The 23635-nt window shown below is 40.2% G+C and overlaps 2 protein-coding genes across 5 annotated transcripts; one reads left to right on the top strand and one right to left on the bottom strand.

Annotated features, from left to right (window-relative positions):
* Window positions 1-864: 864 nt before the first annotated feature.
* LOC139946952 (Fanconi anemia core complex-associated protein 100-like) lies at window positions 865-10762 on the top strand. Its single transcript, XM_071944741.1, has 7 exons — window positions 865-1067; window positions 1901-2064; window positions 3009-4180; window positions 4737-5693; window positions 6495-6745; window positions 6927-7007; window positions 7679-10762. Exons 1-7 carry the CDS (start codon window positions 870-872, stop codon window positions 7805-7807), a joined length of 2952 nt encoding a protein of 983 aa, XP_071800842.1. The 5' UTR covers window positions 865-869; the 3' UTR covers window positions 7808-10762.
* A 4-nt stretch (window positions 10763-10766) lies between these two features.
* On the bottom strand, window positions 10767-21856 carry LOC139946953 (uncharacterized). Of its 4 annotated transcripts, none has more exons than XM_071944742.1 (8): window positions 21800-21856; window positions 18991-19224; window positions 18112-18195; window positions 16817-17017; window positions 14807-14941; window positions 14134-14361; window positions 13374-13529; window positions 10767-11889 (listed from the first exon to the last, which is right to left on the bottom strand). In XM_071944742.1, exons 2-8 carry the CDS (start codon window positions 19199-19201, stop codon window positions 11621-11623), a joined length of 1284 nt encoding a protein of 427 aa, XP_071800843.1. In that variant the 5' UTR covers window positions 19202-19224; window positions 21800-21856; the 3' UTR covers window positions 10767-11620. The 4 variants fall into 4 exon arrangements, with proteins under 4 accessions (XP_071800843.1, XP_071800845.1, XP_071800844.1 ...); XM_071944744.1 differs by having other exon boundaries at window positions 14158-14361; XM_071944743.1 differs by having other exon boundaries at window positions 14134-14358.
* Between the last annotated feature and the right edge of the window lie 1779 nt (window positions 21857-23635).

Below are 23635 nucleotides of genomic sequence, written 5' to 3'. Positions count from 1 at the left end.
CCAAACCTGCTGCTACAAATGTACTTGAATAAAGAGGTCTGAAGCAGTGCTTGCATCTTTAAAACATGAAAATATAAACAACCAGGTCCCAGTGGTTAGTCCACTCTTATGTAACAACTCCCCAAACCTGCTGCTACAAATGTACTTTAATATAGAGGTCTGAAGCAGTACTGATCTTTTAGACATGAAAATATTAACAACCAGGTCCTAGTGGTTAGTCCACTCTTATGTAACAACTCCCCAAACCTGCTGCTACAACTGTACTTGAATAAAGAGGTCTGAAGCAGTGCTTGCATCTTTTAAACATGAAAATATAAATAACCAGGTCCCAGTGGTTAGTCCACTCTTCGTAACAACTCCCAAACCTGCTGTAAATCGAAATCGAAAGACCCGTTTTTAGTAGCATTCGTTTTCGCACGAAAAAAGGATAGCTTGGTGGTTAAAGTGGCTGCTCATTTGTCGGAATTGACCGAGAAAACCCATATTTGCTACTTCTCAAGTGCTGATGACACTGCTCCTAAAAGCCCCTCTATTCAAGTAGTTTAAAAACACCAAAAGGTGGAAATGCCATCATTTCAATTTTTCACCATACCTCCTCAATTTGGATCCCAGTTTCAGATTTTTGTTTTGTCAGCAATTACTAAATAATTGGGGTGAGAGAATAATACATTTATATTATTGACCACTTTCGAAACCGTGGCTCCGGCTTTGGCCCTGGTATTATTTTGACAAAACCATACACTAGTGGACAGTGCCTACACCGTCGATAAGCCATAGTTTCGAAAACGGATGATAACGAAAAGCGCCCTCATCAAATAAAGAAATGAAAAGTTACGTGTGCGCGGTACTTCCCCCAACACGCATGCAACATGGCGGTCCCCATGGCTGTGGTAAGGGGTGAAAAGAGAGATTTTACAACTGCTGTTCACGTTGATGAAATCCGCCCTGGTGCCGAAGGAAGTATATCTATTTGTGGAGAAGGAAACAGGCATCCGTTTTGTGTTATTCAGAACTGTTCAAAATTCGTTTACATCTATGAAAACACAGTCAGAAAATTAACATTGCAGGTAACGTTCGTTGATTGTTGACATGATGACATGATCATGGTTGACGGGAATGACGGGGGGCTTACACCATGGTTGACCAGTTATTTCTTGCTTGGCTTGGACCGACAACTTGCATGACTTGTGCTTTAATTAATAAAGTAAATTATAACCATCTAAATTAACTGAACGGTAATGATTGCGAGTTGGCATGCGTGTATTTAGATGAGGGGGTGTGGTCTTTTGTTTTTGTATAAAAACTTTCCGTATCCTGCCACCACTATTTAATAACTCATTCATAATCATAATCATGTTTACAAAACTAAAAGGCACTGCCACTACTCAAAATAATTATTAGCGTAAAAACTTACTTGGTAATGTCTAATGATGAGCAATGGAGAGCTGTTGATAGTATAAAACATTGTGAGAAACAGCTCCCTCTACTCTAGTTTTCAAGAAAGAAGTAATTTCTCACTAAAATGTTTGAATTCTGAGGTCTCAAATTCAAGCATCTGAAAGCACACAACTGGATGTTTTTTCCTCCATTATTCTCACACAACTTCGACGACCAATTGTTGAGTTCAAATGTTTACAGGTTTCGTATTTTATGCTTTTGTTGAGATACACCAGTGAGAAGACTGATCTCTGACAATTACCAAAGGTGTCCTGTGACTTTAAGCACTACTGGTATGCCTACTGACCAACGTATAGGCCTGGCCTGTAGTTGTGGACTATTAGTTCGTTTCGTAATGAGTCCAGAATATTGCCACTATTTTATTAGGCTTTCTATGTATATCGGAACTTCTATTTTAGCTCATTCATTCAAACTTTCATTTATTTGTTCTTTTCTTACACAGTGCGTTGTGCACCTTCCAAGTAATTGTCGTTGTATGTGTGTATCGAGAGATCCACAAGGAGAGGAGCATCTTATTTTCTGTCTGAAAGATGGACGTATTCTCAAGCAAAGTGTACAGAGCTTCACTGAGGAAACGAGATCCAAGAAGAAAAAGAAGAAGAAAGAGTAAGGGAATTGATGAAATACTAAGTGGAAGCTTTTGTCTAGCTGTTCCGCCCCAGCTTGACAATAGCCCCAACTATAGTTGGGACTGGTCCTAACTTGGGTGTTACAGATGGGCAATCTTCAGTCCCAACTTTCAATAGCCCCATTATAGTTGGGACTGGTCCCAATTTGAGTGTTACAGTAGGGGGGTACAAACTATAGCTGGGACTGGTTCTAACTTGAGTGTTACAGTTGGGACATCTTCAGTCCCAACTTACAATCGCCCCAACTATAGTTGGGACAGGTCCCAATTTGAGTTGTTACAGTAGGGGGGGGGGCACAAACTATAAATGTAGTTGGGACTGGTCCTAACTTGAGTGTTCCAGTTGGGACATCTCCAGTCCCAACTTGGCCCCAACTATAGTTGGAAATGGTCCTAACTTGAGTGTTACAGTTGGGGCGCCTAACTTAAGTTGGGATACCATAGAGCTCTATAGGATAGCCTCCATGAGCGATGACCGTGATTAAAGGGGGGGTGGGCATGTGAGCCTGTATGCTTTGTTTTAGAAAGGGCAGGGGCACCAAGGCATTTTCGCTTCAACATTGTAAATTTCTACTGCAAGTTGGCCAGTTGGGACCAGTCCCAAAAATAGATTGGGTGGATAATCTTTCCTTTAATTTCTCTTCTAGGTTACTTTGAATTAGCTCCGCACAACAAAATAATGCTTACCAGAGTAAGGTTACCAGCCTAACTATTACATGCCATATGGTAGATTTGTGATTTGTACCCTGCACATTTCTGCTAAGCAGACAATCTGCTTTTAAGCAGCTCTATGAAATTTGGCCCTGTTCAAAAAGGAAAGAGCCTGAAACAAATTTGTTTACTTTTATTGATTTTTTTCTTCACTGCTGTCGATTGTTAAAACTTCTCAAATTTGTGTTGGTATCTTTGCTTTTCATTCAAGCAAACATAAAGGTCAAGATAGGCTGATGGAAGTTGTAGCTGACCCTCTACCAAAAGGCGGTGATGGAGACTGTCCACCAAGAAACCAAGACATCTTCGGTGATCTCCTTAGCGAAGCAAACCCATCCTCCTCTGCAGCTCAACCCACGGACATCATCCAAGATGAATTCATAGCCAAAGTTGTCGTCTTAGGCGACGACCACGTAATTTTCATCGAGCCCAACGTCCAAGATGTGATGTTTGTGAACGGATGCCTCATCGTCTGTGCAGAGTGTACTTCAGGATGCACAATCTCTTTGTACTATCAACGTGCCAAAGGTCAACATGTCAAAGGTCAATCCCAACCCAATGGCACAACATCTCATGATGCGTCAACCAAACATTTTGAATTTGACAAATCACCTGCATTTAAAACGCTCCTACCCGGAAGACAGATCGATGTGAAGAGTCAGGGTAGTAGTAGCTTCTTCAACTCAGAGAGACCCATCGGGCACACTGGGGAAACATCCACAGAGGATGAACCCAACGTGCATGAAAAACCGCAGCTTTTCTGTGTTATTTCTCAAAGCATGTCAGGAAATTCATTTGGCACTCTCAGTAAAACACTAACGATAGACGACGGCCTGTATAACACCCTGTTTGGCTCAGACGCAAACCTGCTTGGCACACCGGTCATCCTGACCAGCCTTCCTGATGGCCACATTTACCAATCCCCTCTAAGACCTAGCAACCGGTCCAATCCGGATCCAGCTAGATCCAACACGTTTAGTTTGCGCACAAGTTTGTTTTTTGTTTCAGACCAGCCGGTGGCGTTCATTCATGGATTGCGGGCAGTCCCGAATGAAACCGAACAGAACAATTCCGCCAGTAGTTGTATGTGCATTTTGGGACGGTACGGGCAAGTTGTCTGTATCGCTGAAAGCAGTCATGACGATCAGCCCAAGAAATTCACTGAGAGCTTCATCCACGGTCCAGTACAAACCGCTTGCAAGACCAGAACACATCAAGAGATCATGTATTCAACTGGCAAAGAGATATATTGTCTTTCCCTTTCAAACTCTAAAAAGAGTGACTCATCAACGACCAAGGACACTTTTTCTTGCTCATCCGTTATTGGAGTTGCAGAGATCAGAGCTCTAGCTGAGCTTGGGAGACCAAAGACAGATGTAAATGGTGAGTTTGTTTGTTTTAGATGATCTTCCCTTCAAGTGAACTCGCCAAACTCCAACAAGGGGATATAAACACCAAGCTGGCCACAGCCAATCTCTCTCATACAAGCATTGGTTTATTGTCTATGAGTATGAACTTTCACAAATCAAGAAAGCGTTTTATCAGTCTAACTACACGACTTAATCTAGTCATTGTGAAATCAGTGGTAAGCTTGAGGTTCTAGCCCTGCAACCTTCTGCAGGCCTAAAACTTCAAGGAGGCAACGAAGGCGATTGCCTCCGTGCCCTTACTCATTGCCTTGGTGCCCTTGAAATGCTCCAGTAGAAAATTACAATTTCCTCATAGGGTGCCCTTAACCAATGAGAAAATGCCTTGGTGCCCTTGCCCTTTCAAAAACGAAGCATACAGGCCTACTTCTGATGGCAAGTCCTGCAATCAAACTACTGGACCACTAATGAATCAGAACAATTCGCTCAATAATTTTGCATCCCCACCTTTCACCTCTTCTTCTGCATGCTTTGTTTTAACAACTTCTTGGGGTTTTATTTTCTTTAAACAGGAAGTAGTCAACTCGTTGCTCTTACAGTGAGTGGAAACGTTCTTAAGCTCAATCTGCGGCCAATCGGTTCTCGTGGAAACACTATTAAACCAATCATCACAGCAGCTGCAGCTGGCAAACGGGTGCAAGAATCACTCGAAGCAATAAACAACATCTCTGCGAGGTCACGTGAGCTCGCCAAACTCAGCCACGCCCAGGACCAAATCCTCCCCGAAATGAGCAAAGCCTGTCATTTATCCAGCATGTTGCTGAGCGAATGTAAAGTGTCCGGAAGTTCCGGGATGTTCACTTTGGACGCGAAATGCGTATTCAGGAATAATGGGATGATGTGCGATACGGAGCTCTTGTGTAAAGTGACCAATCACACCCAGTGGAGCTTGTCACATGGTTGGGCACTCACAGTATCAATGGAGACAGCTTCTGAGTGGACACAAGTTGCTGAAGGCGCAAAGTATAACATGACCAAGAGCGTGCAGTTGGTGGACTTCCAACCGAATCAGACTGTTGAGGTTATTTTACCTTTGCTCAATCGGAAAGTATGTATCAGCTTGCCAGTCGATGTACAAACTTTTCTGCTCTTTTCCCCAAGGGAATACATATCCTCGCTCTTGCCAGAAAAGAACATGAAAGTAGAAAGTCGCACTAATCTTGAAGAAAGTGGAATTCTTCTCCCGCTGAATAAGCCAAGAGTCATAGACCTGATGACTGTCCTGAGACCAGTCCAAGATGACGCAGCTGGCGTCCAGGGCAACGGAGCAGTCACAAGACAATGCCAGACGACAACTAACAGTGGCTCTGATTGGCTGGATTCAGCATTGCAAGATACTGCAAGGCTGAGGCACTCCACCTATCAGGGTGCACGTTCTACCAGAGATGCTGACGATAAATCAGTAGGTGTTTGCATAACACTCGGAAGTGATGTCACAACAATGATTTTGGAAAAGCGTAAAAACCATGGTGAGAAAGTTCTCTGTAAGATTCTGTTTATATATCTCATGGACCATTTATTTTAGTGATGAATTGATCATATGAACACATTTACCCGTTTCCTTTGCAAATGACACCCCCCCCCCCCAAAAAAAAACAGGACACAATAGCACCCTCAACAGTCCTGTAGGCCGTTTCCCATTCTGAAAACTGTGGCTGTGCGGTCTTTCTTTTTTGTTTCACAACTACATGTAATTTTCTGAAGGGATTTAAATTGGTAGCTTATGATCGGTCGGCGCGTGAAAAAATATAAAAATCAATTAATTGAAATAGGTTACAGTATAAAAAACAATAACTACTTATAATTAGTGGAGGTAGCACTTGTTAATTCTTCTCAGAAAAATCTTGAATAACTAAACTGAATCAGCTCCATTGCTCAAGTCAGATCATGTGATTTAGTGCAATCCCAGATGAGAGCTCATAAAAATGTAACGGACAAGACCCAGTTGATTCAAACTTTGTCAACAGTTTTGTTGAGGGATGGAGGTTCCAATCTCTCCCAGGACAAACTGACAATACCACAACTGATAAGCACAATCTTGACAGCACAAAAACAAAATACAAATGGATTTTGCAACCCACCCTCTCCGGGACAGCAGCAATGCTTTGAGGAGAGCAAAACAATTCAAGATTCAAGACTCCTTTTTTGTTCAAAACATGAATTCTGTCCATAATGTGTTTCCTCAAACAAGTTTAGTGGGGAAAATACGAAAGTCATCTCAAATTTTGACAAAATGATGTTAAAACTTTGTTGTACACTTTATGCTTTAGGGTACAGTCGTCAACATCAGGTCCTAAGATGGCTTTTAGAGGACAACACATTCACAACACAGTCAACGAATCCACTCAGTCTTCGGACCCCAGACGGTAAGGTTGTGACCTTTGAGGTTAAGGGTCAGCAACAGTGGCAGAGCGCTGCAGACGCAGGCTCAGAAATAAGAGAGGCTGTGAAAGTGGTTGTCAGGGCACCAGACTATCCAACCCTGACACAGTTGCAACTGGCTGTCAACCAAAGGATTAAGGTTTGTAACATAAGTCCATTTAAAGGGAAGATCAGAAACGTTTGGTGATCACTCTTAAATTATTGCCAATAAAAACCTCTGGTTAGAAGCCTACAACAGCTTTTGGTAGAATATTTTAGAAAATTTCACTAAAAATTGTGCATCATTAACCGAGTATTACTGTTGATATTATAAAATGCAGGTACTGTTGGAAAGTGAAGGTTCACAAGTTGGCATCAACACCACTCAAAAACAATTGCAGAAAGAGCTCGGCAATGTCCAGGTATAATTTTTTTCTACCCTGCCCCGAGTTACGTGAAAACAAATCCATAGGCAAATCACTCTAGTGGCTACAGCAATTAATACATGTAGGTGCATTCGATTGGCTTCCCCGGGTCGACCCCGGTCTGCCCCTGGTACGTTCGAATAGCTTCAACGGCATTCCAGGGGCTCAACCGGGTCAGCCCCAAGTGCCCTGCTTGTGGAACAGGTCATTTGGGACTGGCCTGAGGTGCATGACGTCACTACGAGAGGGCGAGTGTGATCGTTTTATTAGCTCTTGTCGGGGGCTCACCCCAATGAGCACCGCGGGGTCGACATGGGGAAGCTAATCGAACGCACCCAATAAGTGGGGGATGGGGGTGTCATGGTCTAGTGTGATGGACTCAAGTTCTGTAATTTACAGAATGTTGGTTCTAATCCTGGCCTGATCAATTGCGAAACTTGCATCTATGAGCAAGGCAATTTTTATCATAAAAATGGACACCAGGAGGAGCTGGGGAGTAACCTGCGTTGGACTGGCATCCTGTCCAGGGGGAATAGAAATATTCTTGTACATTAAATGCCAAGAAAACCAGTTACAAACACAAGCCTGATGAGCAATATTGGCGCGGGATCGACAATACAGCAGCAGTTGATATCATTTGGTGTTTTTTGTTTCAACTTTTGTTTCAGATTCTTCGAAAGAACCTGCAATCTCTCCAAGATGCTGTGATAAGGGACCAGCTGTCTAGCACACAGTGGCACGCCAAATCAACACTGGAATTATATCAACAACTTAGGACCCGGCTAACTTTCATGTGAAATTGGTTGTCCACCTTCCATTGTCAAACTTATTCTTGTCAGAGACGACACAGAATAACCAAAGACTTTGTTTTTTACAAATAAGTCAAAATTAACAAGACTATTATTATATACATAGAATTGGTAATAATTGCCTTTTTTTAATTAATGTTTTACTCTAAAGTGTGTTTTCTTAAAATACCTGCACATGAAGTTGGGCCCGGGTCTACAGAAATACAAATCTGTTGTGCTTTTGTGCGAACACGAAACAAAACTTTTCTTAGCCCTTGTATTAGTTTGACACAAAGACTTCATAGTTTTGTTTTGAGAATGTAACCACTGCTTTACCTCATCTTAAAGAAATCAGGAGGAAAGGCCAAGATTTGCCAAACTAGTCTTTTTATGCAAGTACAGGAACTTCTATTTTTTGTTAAAATATATGTATAAAAAAAAGTTTAATGAATGTGGAAATCAATGTTATAGCATTATAGAAATCGTCAGGCAATACATTTGTATGTCATATCTCAACTGTGATGAGGTTGTTTCTCAAATATGATGAGGTTTTATCTCAAGTACAATAACGTCGTGGCTTGTAAAAAGTATCTGCAAAGTTTTGCTTTGCAGGACATTTGTAAAGCAACATTTTCTGCTTAAAGACAGTGGACACTATTGGTAGTTGTCAAAGACAAGTCTTCTCACTTGGTGTATTTCAACATATGCATAAAATAACAAACCTGTGAAAATTTGAGCTCAACTGGTCATTGAAGTTGCGAGATAATAACGAAAGAAAAAACACCCTTTTCACACGAAGATGTGTGCTTTCAGATGCTTGATTTCAAGACCTCAAATTCTAAACCTGAGGTCTCAAAATCAAATTCGTGGAAAATTACTTCTTTCTCGAAAACCACGTCACTACAGAGGGAGCCGTTTCTCACAATCTTTTATAATATCAATCTCTCCCTATTACTCGTTACAAAGTAAGGTTTTATGCTAATAATTTCTTTTGAGTAATTACCAATAGTGTCCACTGCCTTTAAGTAGCTCTATATTGCACAGTGATATTTTTGGGTGCAGGGACCATTTGTGACTGGCTCTGCCAAAAGCGTAGACTTTGAACTCTTGTTGAAATCGATTTTTTAGTGTTTAACCTTAAAAATAAACGACGTTCCCCAAAAATGTTTCCGAAAGTTTCTTTTTTCGACCAGAATCTAGAAGAATTGCGCTATATTAAAAAAAAGCAGGATTGGTTGACATAAATATCAAAATGTTTTGTTAATTTTGACTTTTTTTTATGGCTGAGAAGTATTGGGTTTTTTCGATATAGGAAAGATACAGATGACAAGCCAACCAATGATTTCTTACATTTGAATCCATTGCTCCGACGCTTTCAAAATTAAACAATCAAGAATTAATCTTAGGATGTTTCACATAAAATTCAGTCAGCTGTTAATTATTACGTAACTGTGAACCAATTAAATTACACATATATACATATACAGGAACATACATTGTAGTGTTTCATAATTGTTAGAGACAAAGTCATTATGTTTGTTTATGTACACGCTGAAAGAAATGGACAGAATTAAATAAGTTAGGGTTTGAACATAGACAAATTTACTAGAGCGGGATTTGAACCAATTTGACCTCGTGTTAAAGACAGTGCACACTATTGGTATTATGTCAAAACAGTCTTCTCACTTGGTGTATCTCAATAACAAACCTGTGAAAATTTCAGCTCAATTGATCGTCGAAGTTGGGAGATAAAAATGAAAGAAAAAAAGCACTGTATCACACGAAGTTGTGTGCTTTCAGATGGTTGATTTCGAGACCTCAGTTTCTAAAACTATGTCACTTCAGAGGGAGCCTTTTTCACAATGTTTAATACTATCGACCTCTCCCCATTACTCGTTACCAAGTAAGGTTTTAAGATAATAATTATTTTGAGTAATTACCAATAATGTCCACTGCCTTTAAATGTACCAGCGCTGTACCAACCATGAGCCATCTAGCCATATGTCGGCGATCTTCCCTTTTTGTCAATATCTTTCAGTGTTGTAGTGTTGTAGTCGAGACCTCCAAGTCAGAGACCAAGACCTCCCCCAGTACTTCCGAGATCGAGACCAGCCCTCCGAGACACCAAAAAAGGTCTTGAGACAGTCTTGAGACCGAGATCAGGTCTTGAGACCTACAACACTGGTATCTTTGTTATGGGCTGCCAGTCAGAAGACATGCAACCTGTAGCTGCCCTGTAACCTGGGATCCAGGCATGATTATTTTGTCCTTGGGGGGGGGGGGGGGGGGGGGAAAGTAGGAACATTTTACAAGGGCGAACCTACATGAACACAATGTGTAGGCTCTAGTACAGCCTCGCTACCATGGGCAGTGTGCCGTATTGATACCTCTGGTCAATAACCCCTGGGAGGGATGTACTGAGAAACGCCCCTGATAGGCTCATGAAATTGGTTATGCATTAGATAAAAAGTGCATGCGCGCGTAGTTTTAAGATATTTGCATGTTGATTTTTATGACACAGTGAACACGTTTTTTTAAAACAAAAACATTCTTTAAGACGAAAGACATGGGTGCGCGCGTAGTAAAGATTGAATATGTATGCCCATTTAAATGTGCTAGCATATAGTACATTTAAATTTGCCAATTCCAGGGGTTATGATCAAGCAATGCATGCAGGAAAAAAAAATGGGTCGGCGAGATCGATCACTCCTGGGAACGAGGTTGGCTCTAGTATTCAATTCAGGCCTTAAATTAGAAAAATTCAGATTTTTCTAAAAGGCCCAAAACGTACTAAAGTAGGAAGGATATCCTGCCTGGAGATCACACCCAAGTTAATGATACAACCTTGACAGCGAAGGCAGAGGAATCACCTTAAGGAGGTGCTACTTTAAATAAGATATAGACTCTGGGATGTGGTTTCTCCGCTTTTATAACAGGAAATCCTTTTTTCTACCCCCCCCCCCCCCCGCCCCCCCCCCCCCCAAAAAAAAAAAATTCATTTAAAAAGGAAAATAATTTGTTAATATATTATCTTTTATTTGGATAAAATTCCTAAGAAAATGAAGATGGCAAGTTACCGCCAAGAAGTCCAATGCAAACGCACCATTCCGGTAACTTAACAACAATGTCACGTGACTTCTATCTATAAGGTCGGCTGAGGTTCAAACCACCGCATGCAATACGCACTGCTTTAACACAAATGTAAGAACAGCTGTTGCCGGGCCAGTAAGTTACCAATTACCAGACCCAAAAGTACAATAAGAACGCAGCTTAAGGTTCATTCTTTTCAATCCTAACCACGCATGATACTTGGCGTTCAAAAAAAAAATGAATGACCATTTATTGAGTAAAGTGTCTGACCTACTTGTACATCATGGCTTATATTTTACAGGTTTTTTTAACAACAATTTTGATGCTAATTTTTCCAGAGCCCAGCCGCCCCCCCCCCCAAAAAAAAAGGAAATAAGGTTAAAGAAGAATGCATGACGCCACTTCACTTCCCCTTTAACCTGTTCCATTCTCAACACCAAACATCTCCTTAAGACGAGCAGCAGAGTACACTGTTCGTTCGAAACGTCAAGACCATATCGACTCTTTTTTGAGCCAACACTCCCGCTAAGGAGATTTACACGTGGTCACCCGCAAGTTTATAGTTTCTTCAACAAAACATTAAATAATTAGCCTGTGAAAATTTCATCTGTAATAGAGTGCAAAACAAGAGTTTTAAAGGCAGTCCAGTCTAAAGGGAGGGGGGGGGGTCTTAAAATTCTTTCAAAGATAATTAATGCATCAATTTCCTATGAATGATAATGGTTTTGAAAATCATTTATAGCCTTGCTGGGGATACCCGACTGGCCGGCCATATTGTATATTCCTAGCATAGGGGTTCCCAGGTTGACCGCCAGGCGCGGAGCTTGGGGGAGGGTAACCCTGCTGAGGGTAGGATTGTTGTTGTTGCTGTTGTGGTGTATAGCCAGCCTGCTGCGGTTGTTGTGGCTGTGGCTGTGGTTGTGGCTGCTGTGGTTGTTGCTGCGGCTGGGGCTGGGGTGGTTGTGGCTGACCGGAGTATTGTTGAGGTTGTTGGGGGTAACCTAAGGATGAAACGGGAAGACGACAAAACAAAAATAATAATAATAATACCAGGTCTGATATTTCACAGAGGCAATAAAGGCAATTGCATCCATGCCCCCTGGTCATTGCCTTGGTGCCCTCAAAATGCTCCAGTAAAAAATTTCCTCATATAGTGCCCTTCACCAAGGAGAAGCATACAGTCCTGTAATATACATACAAGTGAATACCTTTTTATATAGGCCTACAGAACATTGTATACGTTATAAACAGAACAGTGGGAATACATGCACAAATATATAGGCCTATATAAGAGTAGTCAATACCAAACTTTATTTTAAAGAGAAATTACCCTAAAATTGTGCTTTCTCAGAGAGACACGCGGAAGGTTTTGCCTTTCTTTTTAATTCAAGTCAAATCAATATTTGTTTCATACTTCCCTTTTTCCCCGAAATAAAACAATGATTAGATAGAATTAGAACTCTTATTGTCCGTATCATAAATATACCAAAATTTAGTTTCCATTGACAAATAAGAGCAGAAATTTAATTCAGTTAAAACAATTATGTACAGATAAAGTGAAATCTATAAGGAACAGGGAATAGATCTAGAATTTATATTACAAATATCATTGTCAAGAGCATCAAATACAGAGATTAAGTTTCCAATGACACATTTGGAAAAGAGTCAAAAACAATCAATTATCAACAAAGTTACACAGATTAAAAGGAAAGAAAACAACTACTTGCATATGAGAAAAGCAGATGAGATGATATAAAAAACACATCAAATCAGGGGAAAACAGAACAGACTAAAGAGAGATTAAAGCCCAGGCTTGTAGAAGGACAGCCTAGATGGACAATGAAACAAAAACACCATGCAGAATTTTCCCCAGGATTTTTCATAACTGAATGGTATTTTAGACTCAAGAATGAAATAAAAAATACATCAAATTAGGGGAAAACAGACAGGACTAAAGAGAGATTAACGCCCAGGCTTGTAGAAGGACAGCCTAGATGGACAATATAAAACAAAAACACAATGCAGAATTTTCCCCAGGATTTTTCAAAACTGGTACTCTAGACTCAAGTTTCCAATTATTTTAAAGTTTGGCCAAAGTCACTGAATTGAAAGGAGGTCTTCAGAATGTTTTTTACTTGGTGTTTATCTTTGGTTTTAAGTGAACTAATAAGCATTCTGGAGCACTATAGATGTTTGATGAGTTTGGTGAAATAAGTAAATTAGAAAAAAATCGTTTTTAATTTTTATTTTTTTAAATTTTTTTTTGTGTGTTTTTGTTTTGGGGGGGCAGCATAATTTGGGCTTTCGGTAAAATAAGTAAATTAGAACAAAAACTTTTTATAATTTTTTTTTTTTCATTTTGTTTTTGAGGGGGCGGCGTATTTGCAGAAATTTGTGCTATCCGGATGCAATTCCTGCGTAGTGAGCAGATACGCAAGCTAGTGCATGGGGAGAACCCTGCAATGTACAATATAACCTCTCTTACCCTGTGGTTGGTGTCCACTGTAAGGTGCCGATGGCGTCTGACCGTACCCAGACCCCTGTGTACCTGGTGTTGGAATTGGCTGCTGAGACTGCTGGGGCTGTGGCATTTGATACCCGCCCTGCGGACCATAGCCTGGTTGACCTTGCTGCGGGGCAGCTGTTACGATAAACAGTCACTAATTACTTTACTGTTTAACCAGAGTCATTTACCACCAGAGGCATTTGTGCAAACTACAAAGACAGGTGTTTAGCAAAACATACACCCGTCACACAGAATTATTGCAACCAGGTTTATTCATTATTAGGTTTTTACAAACATTGATTTGTAAAAAAAATTGTGAATATTGACACCAAAATATAATAGATGTTAAATTTGCATCTGGGATAAAGAATATTCATTTTGTGTAAAAAAAATACAGGCATGTTACTCGGGTGGGATTTGAACCCAAGACCTTTGCAAGTTTAGAGCTCAGTGTCATATCAACTAGACCACCAAGACTGGCCGGTAGCTAGAGGCAGTTCGAAGTTTTAGCTGCGGACTGCAACGATTTAATGTTAAATTTGCATCGGGGATAAAAAATATTCAAAGAAAAGTAACAACAAATACAATAATCTGTTGAATAAAAACCAGCGATTTCGGAGCAGCCGCGGCAGCATGCCTCGGATCAGCCAATACATTCACATAAAAACCAGACATAACTTTAAACGGTCATTTCTGCTGGGATGAATTGAACTGAATTGGATTTAAAACAGAATCTTACTGGGGTATTGTTGAGATTTCTGACCTGGTTGTTGAGCTGATCCCTGTGGTGGCTGCCCCTGTGGTGGTTGCCCCTGGGGTTGTGGCTGCCCCTGGGGTTGTGGCTGCCCCTGGGGTTGTGGCTGCCCTGGTGCACCATACTGTTGATGCCGTGGTGTCAGCTGTTGTTGTTGTCCCTGTGCTGAGCCTAGGCTGGATAAGCTATCAGCAGGAGAAGGGGGCCTTTCTTCTGGAATAAAGCATTTTGGTTTATAACTTTTTCTTGGCAAAAAAAAGTATGAACGACATTTACAGCAAAGAAGAAAACAGTTTAACACCCAAAACAATAATACAAGACAATATTAACCATGTATATTTGGTTTGCGGTAACACCATGTGTGTATCTACTTGCCAGGTAGAGTTTGTTCTTAGAGAACTAAGAACAAACCGCCCGGGTAATAGTTAAAAAGCAGGACAGTTCTTTTCAGAACTGAGAAGTCTCCTGAACCTCCGATTATCTACTCCGCGGCAGTAGAATAAAGCAAGACAGTTCTCTAAGAACAAACTCTACCTGGCAAGTAGATACACACATGGTGTTACCACAAACCAAATATACATTGATACCTCACCATGCAATGCCTCAAACCCTAATATTAACCATATTACTTGAGAAGGGAAACAAATGAGTTACAAACCTTCCTTTTCTAGCCCAAAACTCTGCATCACTCCTGATGAGTTTGTGGCCTCGGGTTTCTTGTAGGGATCAAACATGGCCGTCTTGGCAGTGTCGACGGGCAGAGCAGGGGCTGACGAACTCTCTGCTGGGGGCACTGTTAACAAAATACAAATAAAAATAATGATAACAATGAAGTTTTACAAAGTGCACAAATCCAGCTAATGTACTCATCGTGCAGATATGCATCTATGCATTGTGTCAACTAACTAAAATATAACATACAAGGGCACAGCAGTAACCCCCCCCCCCCAAAAAAGCTTCATTCAAATTAGATGCAAAAAAAACCGATGAATTTAAAAATTAAGATGGTAATTTATTCCATCAATGTGTTACAGCATTAGAAGGGAACCGATCACCCCCTGAACGATTAGATTTAGGCTCCATGGATGAAGAGGGCCCAATTCCATATAGCTGCTTCAGCACAAAAAGTAGCCAAGCATAATAAAACAATGCTAATAAAATAATGCTTAGCAGAATAAGGTTACCAGCTTTAAAACTACCATGTCATAGGTGCAATTTGTTACTGGTTTCCTGCTCATTGCTGCTTAGCAGACAACTGTTAAGCAATGTTTTCTGCTTTTAAAGCAGCTCTATGACATTTGGCCATGTGTCTGTTAGAGTCAGCATCAAGACATCAATTTAAGCATGGGGTATTTTGTACAACTGTTCCAATCGGAACCAATCATCAGAGAAAAAGTTCCTAATTAATTTTGCAATAGCTTAATAATAATACACAGTTCCTGGACTGGCAATGAGGTAACTTGTCTATGCACCCGAGGGACTTTGAACGAACAGGAGAGGGTCACGAGCCTCTGGTCACTCACAGGCCTGAGGGAAGATAGACTTGCACTAGTCATTGATTTTTGCCAGTACATCTGTTTTATGACACACCTCAGTGAACATTTGTCATAAAGGGAATAATTAATTTAAAAAATTATAGTAATGAGTTGTTTTTTTCAATACCTTCATAGGATGTGTAGTTGGAATCATCAGGCATTTATTAATGTTACTATTTTATCATTACATATTTCTGGTAAAAATTAAATTCGTAAATGAACTTGGTCACTGAAGCGCAAGCCTGTGGAAACCGGTGCTTGCTATGTGAACCAGAAACACCGGGGTAAACCCCTACTCTTCCATGATAAGTATTCTGCAGCCGATTTCACGAATCGCTAGGATAGGATTAATCCTATCCAGAGTTAGGACAAGTAACTCGTCCAAACTTAGGATTATTCTTAAGGTCTGAATGCTACAGTGCAGGGCTGGGACTAGTCCTAAGTCCTAAGATTAATCCTAAGTTAGGAAGAGTTTTGTGAAATCGACGGCTGGGTTATTTATGAGCACTACCAAACCTAGTACACAGGACCTACGGCTAAATACCCCCGTTCAAAGGACAAATCAATTATGGTAAAGTATCTTTCTCAAGGACACGTTTGTATGAGTGCTGAATTCTTGTCAGATGTAGGGCGAGTAAATTTTGATTAACTCATCAATTCGAATTTTTTAACCACCTCACTCGATTCATCAACCAAGGGAACACTAATATTGATTAATAATAATAAAAGTAATCATAGTGGATTCTTATATTTTATAGCACTAATATCCGTCACTCAGTGAAGCTCAAGTGCTTTAAAATTAAGTGTTTTCCTGAAAGATATGTACGACAAAGTTTGAGTTATGAGACCTACTCCTTTCACATATCCCCATGAAATGGTTTACAAGGTGCTGTGGCACAATATACAGCCAATCAAAGCAGGAACATCGGTGCGAATCCCTTCTCTTTTTGATAAGTACACTGGGTTCTTGTACAAGCATTAAACAACACACAAGACCAACGGTTTTACATCCCATCCGAAGGAAGAAGCATCGTGGTTAAGTGTCTTACTTAAGGACACAGAAGACTTAGTGGTTAGCTTTGGTTAATCAGCGCATGCTGCGAAAGAAAAGACTCGGAACAAGGGCAAAATACCTCTCTTGGAACTTGGTGATTGGGCAACAATTACTTCCTGTTTTCTGGGGTCACTTTTGCGGTTACCTTCGACTTGTTGTGGTTCTGCCGCTGGGGGTTCCAGCGAGTCCATAAGGTAGATGACCTGATTGCGGATGTCGGCTAGCTGCTTCCGTAGGTGTTTGACTTGGTCACTCTCCAGGGGTCGAGGTTGACCATTGACTGAAAACAGGGTGACAAAAGTTCATTAAAAGTTCATCCTAATATAAAGTTATCTCTAAAGCGCTTTACAAATAGCGCAAATAAACAACTTGTTTATGGTGGGTTTTCAGGGCACTTTTGTTTGTTTTTAAATGAGGTGATTGAACGAATGTGAGGTGGGAGATTGTTCTAGAGGGTGGGAGCAGTGACGCTAAGTTACCAGTTTTACTGATCAAAATGCATCATGGTTGTGCACTATTTGATCCAATAGTGGGCACAAAGCTATGGGTTAGTTTAAGAAATTTATTGAATGACTTAATAAAACGGTTAGCAGAAGAACGGTTAAGACAATTTGTTAAAAAGACTGGAAAAACCTTAAAGGAATACTTACTAGGCCTAACCTGTCAATGTGGGAAATGTGTGGAACATTATTCAAAGCATAGAACAGTGTTTAATTGTAACACACATTATACAGTCCATACAGTAAACACATTTTGGTTAAATGCAGGTATAAAAAAAACCTTGAAATACACATTAGAACAAAGTTTACATAAAAACCATTCGTACACAATCTCAAGAATTTCAAGATAAACATTTCAAAAGTATCATAAGTTCCAAAACAGTAAAAAAAAAAAAAAAAAAAGCCTCAAATGAAATTTAAAACCGATGTCATGTTTACACCTTTTCTGGTACGCATAATTTTGTTGGGTTAAGCTGGTTTTTGCGCTAGAGCAGCTCTTTAAAATTAGGCACAGGGCATGGCGTTTGTTGCAACTGTGACTCTAGGGGCCGTTTTCACAAAAAGCCAAGATTAATCTTAACTGCAAATCAATCATAGTTGCCTAGTAATGCTTTGTAAATTTGACCCCTCGGCTGATACAGGGCACTGCTAGTGGAATAACAAACACATATTCAGGTCTATGTGCTTCATTATGGAAGGGCAGGAGCACCAGGGCATTTTCTCCTAGGTAAAAGGCACCCTATGAGGAAACTGTAAATTTCTACTGGCAATGACCAGGGGGCATCGAGGCAATCGCCTTCGTTGCATCCGTGTGAAGTATCAGGTCTTCAAATTTTTGTTTAATCCATATCAAAGCAGTTTGCTTGTTACTCACCAAATAACGTAAGTTTTAATATCCGGCTACACTGAATGGCAAATGAGACGTCTGTACTATCGAAAATGGTAATCAAATCTCCGTCTGAAAAGAGAAATAAAATTATTGAAACAGTCACATTTATTCTTTGTATGAATGAATCTCTAGCTATGTGCGGCCATCTTGATTTCTTTCTCATTGAATCCAAGAATACCCAACATTGCTCCCCGGGCTGATCTCACTGCGCCATTTCTTCACAGCATGCCTTGCTCATTCATAACCCCTGGAAATGGTCCATCTGGTCTTTGAATTTTTTTTCTGTTCTACACACGTGTCAATTTTTGTTCAGACTAACTTCAACAAAATGCACCTACAAAAATAATTCTTCACCTATGAAGGGACCCTATTTTAAAATGGAACATTACCAGAAACGAATGTTTATTTTTTACTCAATTGATTAAATACCAAGTTAACTCAATAAGTAGAAGTATTATTCAAAAGATTTCCAAGAGAACATTCCAAGAGACGAAAGCAAAAAACGATTTGGGTTAACGAGGAAAAGTTGAATACAGTGGGATTTGAACCAACAACCTTTCGGATTAACGTGTTGGTGCTCAACCAACTGAGCTATCTACCCCTCATTTGGCGGACTCCCTATTTGGCAAACATCTTTGTTTGGGGTGCCAGTCAGAAGCCATACAACCGTAAACTGCCAACATATGCCTAGGTAGCTCAGTTGGAAGAGCGCCGGCACATTTAACCAGGAGGTTTTTGGTTCAAATCCCGCTCTAATCGATTCTTCTCTGTTCCAACCCCAAATCATGAAAAAAAAATTAATCAGTCAGTTTGCCTTGTAATTTGTTATTTTATATCTGAAAAAAATAAATCTTGCTACAATACCTTCATCCTTGTATTTAATAGTGACCTCATCTGTATTCTTGAGTTTCCCTCGGAACACTCTCTGCATCATCAGGACAAGCTCATCGTACGTAATGTCTTCATTATGGATGGGGATACGTCGGATGTCATCTCCAAGTTGAGCTTTGATGATAAGTTTGTTACTCAAGTCGATCTGGGAGAAAAGATTCGGTCTCATCTCGGTGGCTTCCATGGCTATGAAGTCTTCAAAGGCGACTGGAAAATAATAACAATAATAAGAAGTTCATAATTTTGAGCATTTCATAATAACCGTTTCATTGTGCTTTAGTGCACTAGGGTCGATTTCACAAAGAGTTAGGACTAGTCCTTACTTGAAACATGTAGGACTAGTATACAAATATTGACTGCTTCGAGTGCTATGGTTAATCCCCGGAGCGTTCTATTTTCCCGAGGCGAAGCCGAGGGAAAATAGAACGCTCCGGGGATCACCGAGGGAGTCATAGTTTTTAACCATTGCACAAGTAAAAGCAGTCAATATTTGTTTTATAACACCCCAAACATTTCTAAATATTGTACTATTATTATTAAGTTACAGACCTGAATGCTACAATCCACGGACGACGCGAATACAGATTGCAAACACTTTTACTTACTGTGTTGCATGTAGTGTCGTACAATCCGAAATGGTTACAGACTATTAATTTATCATCCTCGTACACGCAACGGACATCTGGGTACTGCACGCCGTGTGCTAGTCTGTCGGACTAGCGCACGGCGCCGTGTGCTAGTCTTTGGACTAGCGCATGGCAAACCGACACACTATCACACGGCCGTCGTCTAGCAAAACTAAGACATGTCATGTGACGCGCTCTAAACCAATGCGCAGGCAGAATACTTGCAAGGGGTGTTATAATCTTAACTAAGAGATATTAAAAATTGAGTCTAAATTGCCTAACTGGAGATAAGACTAGTCGGAACTCTTTGTGAAATCAACCCCAGGTCAATAATAATTTGGAGGACTAATCGTCCTTACTTGCAGCTAGAGCTGAATTGCGAAGGACGCGGCTACGTGTTCGAGAAGCAGGCATGCAAGGGCGCGTTCAGCTGCCAGCCACATCAACCCATTATGACCACGGAGCACAGCCAAGATCGAAAGTGTTTGATTTTTTACTGAGGGAGGAAAACCGCATAGTTTGGAAAACCCTCGTGGCACAGCAGAGAACCAACGCACAACTCAACTCACAGATGACCCCGACCGGGAAACGAACCAGGGTCACCTTGGTGAGAGGCGAGCGCTTCACGCACAAGCCAACCGTGCCACCCTCAATATTATTTAGGGCAAGACAGTTTTTCATTGCTAAAGGCGTCTCTATAATATTCTGTCATAGTTTGACCAAAATTATAGGAGAAACAGTGGTGGTCAGATACATAGTTTTAGCCATTCATGCATACATCAATAATCATCATACACCACCACAGGTGAAGACTTCCATTAATGATGGGGTCCGACAGTAACAATGAATCTGAATCTGAATTATAAAGTCAACAAAATATCCTAACAAGACCTAAGTAATGGAAGCATCACACAATCTTTATGTAAAAGAAAACGGATAACTTTCCGTATGGCGCCACCACTTTTTCACTCATTTTTACAAAAAAGGATATCTCATTGAGGTAAATTAGATACTAAATTATTTCATATCGAATGAAAAAGTGGTGGCGCCATACGGAAACTTTTCCAAGAAAACAATAATAAAGAAATTTCATTTAGACCATAGACATGGTTGTGGGAGGAAAACCCTGGATAACTTTCCGTATGACGCAACCACTTTTTCACTCTTTTTTACAAAAAGGGTTATCTCATTGAGGTAAATTATAGATACTATATTATTTCATATCGAATGAAAAAGTGGTGGCGCCATACGGAAACTTTTCCAAGAAAACAATAATAAAGAAATTTCATTTAGACCATAGACATGGTTGTGGGAGGAAAACTTTGGATTACTTTCCGTATGACGCAACCACTTTTTCACTCTTTTTTACAAAAAGGGTTATCTCATTGAGGTAAATTATAGATACTATATTATTTCATATCGAATGAAAAAGTGGTGGCGCCATACGGAAACTTTTCCAAAACCCCTAATTATATTAAAATATTAGGCCTACCTGATTAAAAATAGGGAAAACCCACGCAGCCAGGTAGGGACTAAAAAAACTGCATGCAAGGGTTTCGGTCTGGGTATTGGGGGCTGGGATCCACAGAGAAAGGCAGGAACTAGCTAGAAACCACTGAGCAAACCTGACTGCCCTACTTTACCTAATTAAAACCTAATCAAATATTGACAAAGAAAATCATAAATCATTTGGTTAAAAAAGACAAACAAAAGTGACTTGACAATCATTCAAAATTCAATTAACTTTGTAACTGATTGATGGAGACACTAGTACTAGTAGCATGACTAGTCACTAGCTAGCTGAAAGGTTTCGTCAAGACACAAAAACGTTGTTTTTCTCTTCGAACCAACCAACAAGTATTGTGATTACTGAATTAATTAATGCATTAAAAAAAAGAAAACACATCGGCCTACACTACACCGTGCTGTCGTAAATACACGGATTTCACTATGAAATACGCGGTACAGTTTCACAAACAATGAATTGTGCCCCATCATGCGCCTACTGTCACATATAATTTAACACTCTGGCTTATAAAAAATGCTCCAAATATTTTACAAATAAATTCCGGCAATCTTTAAATCAATAATTGAAAAATATCAATGAAAATTGTTAGTTTTGCAATTAAAACAAAAACCTAATGACAGTGACTCACCCGTTTCGTTGTAGGTTTTTTTCGTTTGTCGTGTACACGTCGTCCGTACAAAAGTGATGTCACCAACAGTCTGGCTTTGAGATTTAATCTGCATCAACATACACGGCAACAAATGGGTCAGGAACCATACAGTACAGGAGAACCACTTCATTCAGTGATTATACTGCTCTTTTCGAAACAACGGTTAGCCATTGGATTCGGCTTCAGGCTCCGTTTTATCGTCTGAAGCCGAACGAGTACGAACGAAGCAGACACAATCGCGGGGCCAAGCTAGCCTGAGCCGATTCTGGAGCCCAAGCCGTGATTTCGAAAAGGGCCTATGTTTTGGGGGCGTGGCGTTCACACTCGCCTCGATGTTAGTTTTATCTCTGAAGTTTATAAGAAGTTTTAGGCCTAATGGCCTTATTACGTCTGTCCATGTTGTTGAGTTCTGTTATTTCTAATCGACTAGCGAAATAGTCGCGAAAGTCCGAATCCGAATGGCCAGCCAATGAGGCAATAGCCCTACCCGTCGTCACAATTCCAGTTCCCATAACGGCACAAAAATGTGCTTAGTATGACATTTTTGCCTTGATAAAAACAGGATTTTACCATCCAAATTTCCACGTGATTTCCAGGATAAGCAAACAAAAGCTGAATACCAGTAACAAGCAACATGCAATATGGAAATTTGGTTGGTAATACCGTTTTTATCAACTGCAGAAATTCATGCTGAGCAATTTTTTGTGAAATTGGGCCCAGATGTAAGACAGAGCCACAAACTATATACCACCGCCCCCCCCCCCCCTTGCCCTGTAAAGAGTTCATGGAAAACGGCCACAGGGAGTGCGTATGCGGATAACTCTACAATGCCTCGCTAGCTTGAATGTGTAAGTAAATTAACGTCACTCTATTTTACATAGAAAGCTTTTATAGTTAGCATCTACTGGACACTATTGGTAATTGTCAAAGACTATAGTTGGTGTATCTCAACATATGCATAAAATAACAAACCTGTGGAAATTTTAGCTCAATCGGTCGTCGAAGTTGCGAGATATTAATGAAAGAAAAAAACACCCTTGTCGCACCATGGTCACAGGAAGTTGTGTGCTTTCATATGCTTGACTTCGAGACCTCAAATTCTAAACCTGAGGTTATCATTGATGGGATGCACACTGGATGGCAATGTTCATGTTTTTAACGTGATGTGTAACTTTTATAAATTGAAGTTAGTTGAATTCAATTGGATTTATTTTTTGCCCCCCCCCCCCCCAACCTGCAATGTAAAAATCACTGGGCCCGAAACTTACTTCTGGGGTCAAAATGGCTTCAGTATAAATCGCAAGTTATAATCGTACTCTCCCAGAGGAGGTGATGAGGGCGCGCCCATACCCAAAGACGACATTATGTGATGGCATAAAGCATAGATATTATAAAGCATACGAGCACGAGTTCAGGGAGGGTTATTCCTAGCACGGTTTTCGATCGTCAACACGAACCAGACAATGATGTATCAAATCAAATAATCACTCATATTGACAGCAGCAGCTTTAAGTCATCAAAGACTACGTTGGTGGTTTAATGTCACTCTTGATGAACTAGTCAGGACTGTACAATTAGAAAGGTTGATCGACAATAGTTAATATTTTTGTATAAAGCTATGACAAAATAATATATGTTAAAGGCGGTGGACACCATTCGTAAATACTCAAAATAATTATTAGCATAAAACCTTACTTGGTAATGAGTAATGGAGAGCGGTTGAGAGTATAACACATTTTGAGAAACGGCTCCCTCTAAATAACGTAGTATTTTAATGATTGACTATACATCCAATATTGTGGAAGTTAAATGACT

This window comes from Asterias amurensis, chromosome 14 (genome assembly GCF_032118995.1).
Source record: "Asterias amurensis chromosome 14, ASM3211899v1".
Lineage (NCBI taxonomy): Eukaryota > Metazoa > Echinodermata > Asteroidea > Forcipulatida > Asteriidae > Asterias > Asterias amurensis.
The sequence above is the reverse complement of the archived record's forward strand: the minus strand, read 5'-3'. Positions and strand labels throughout refer to the sequence as shown.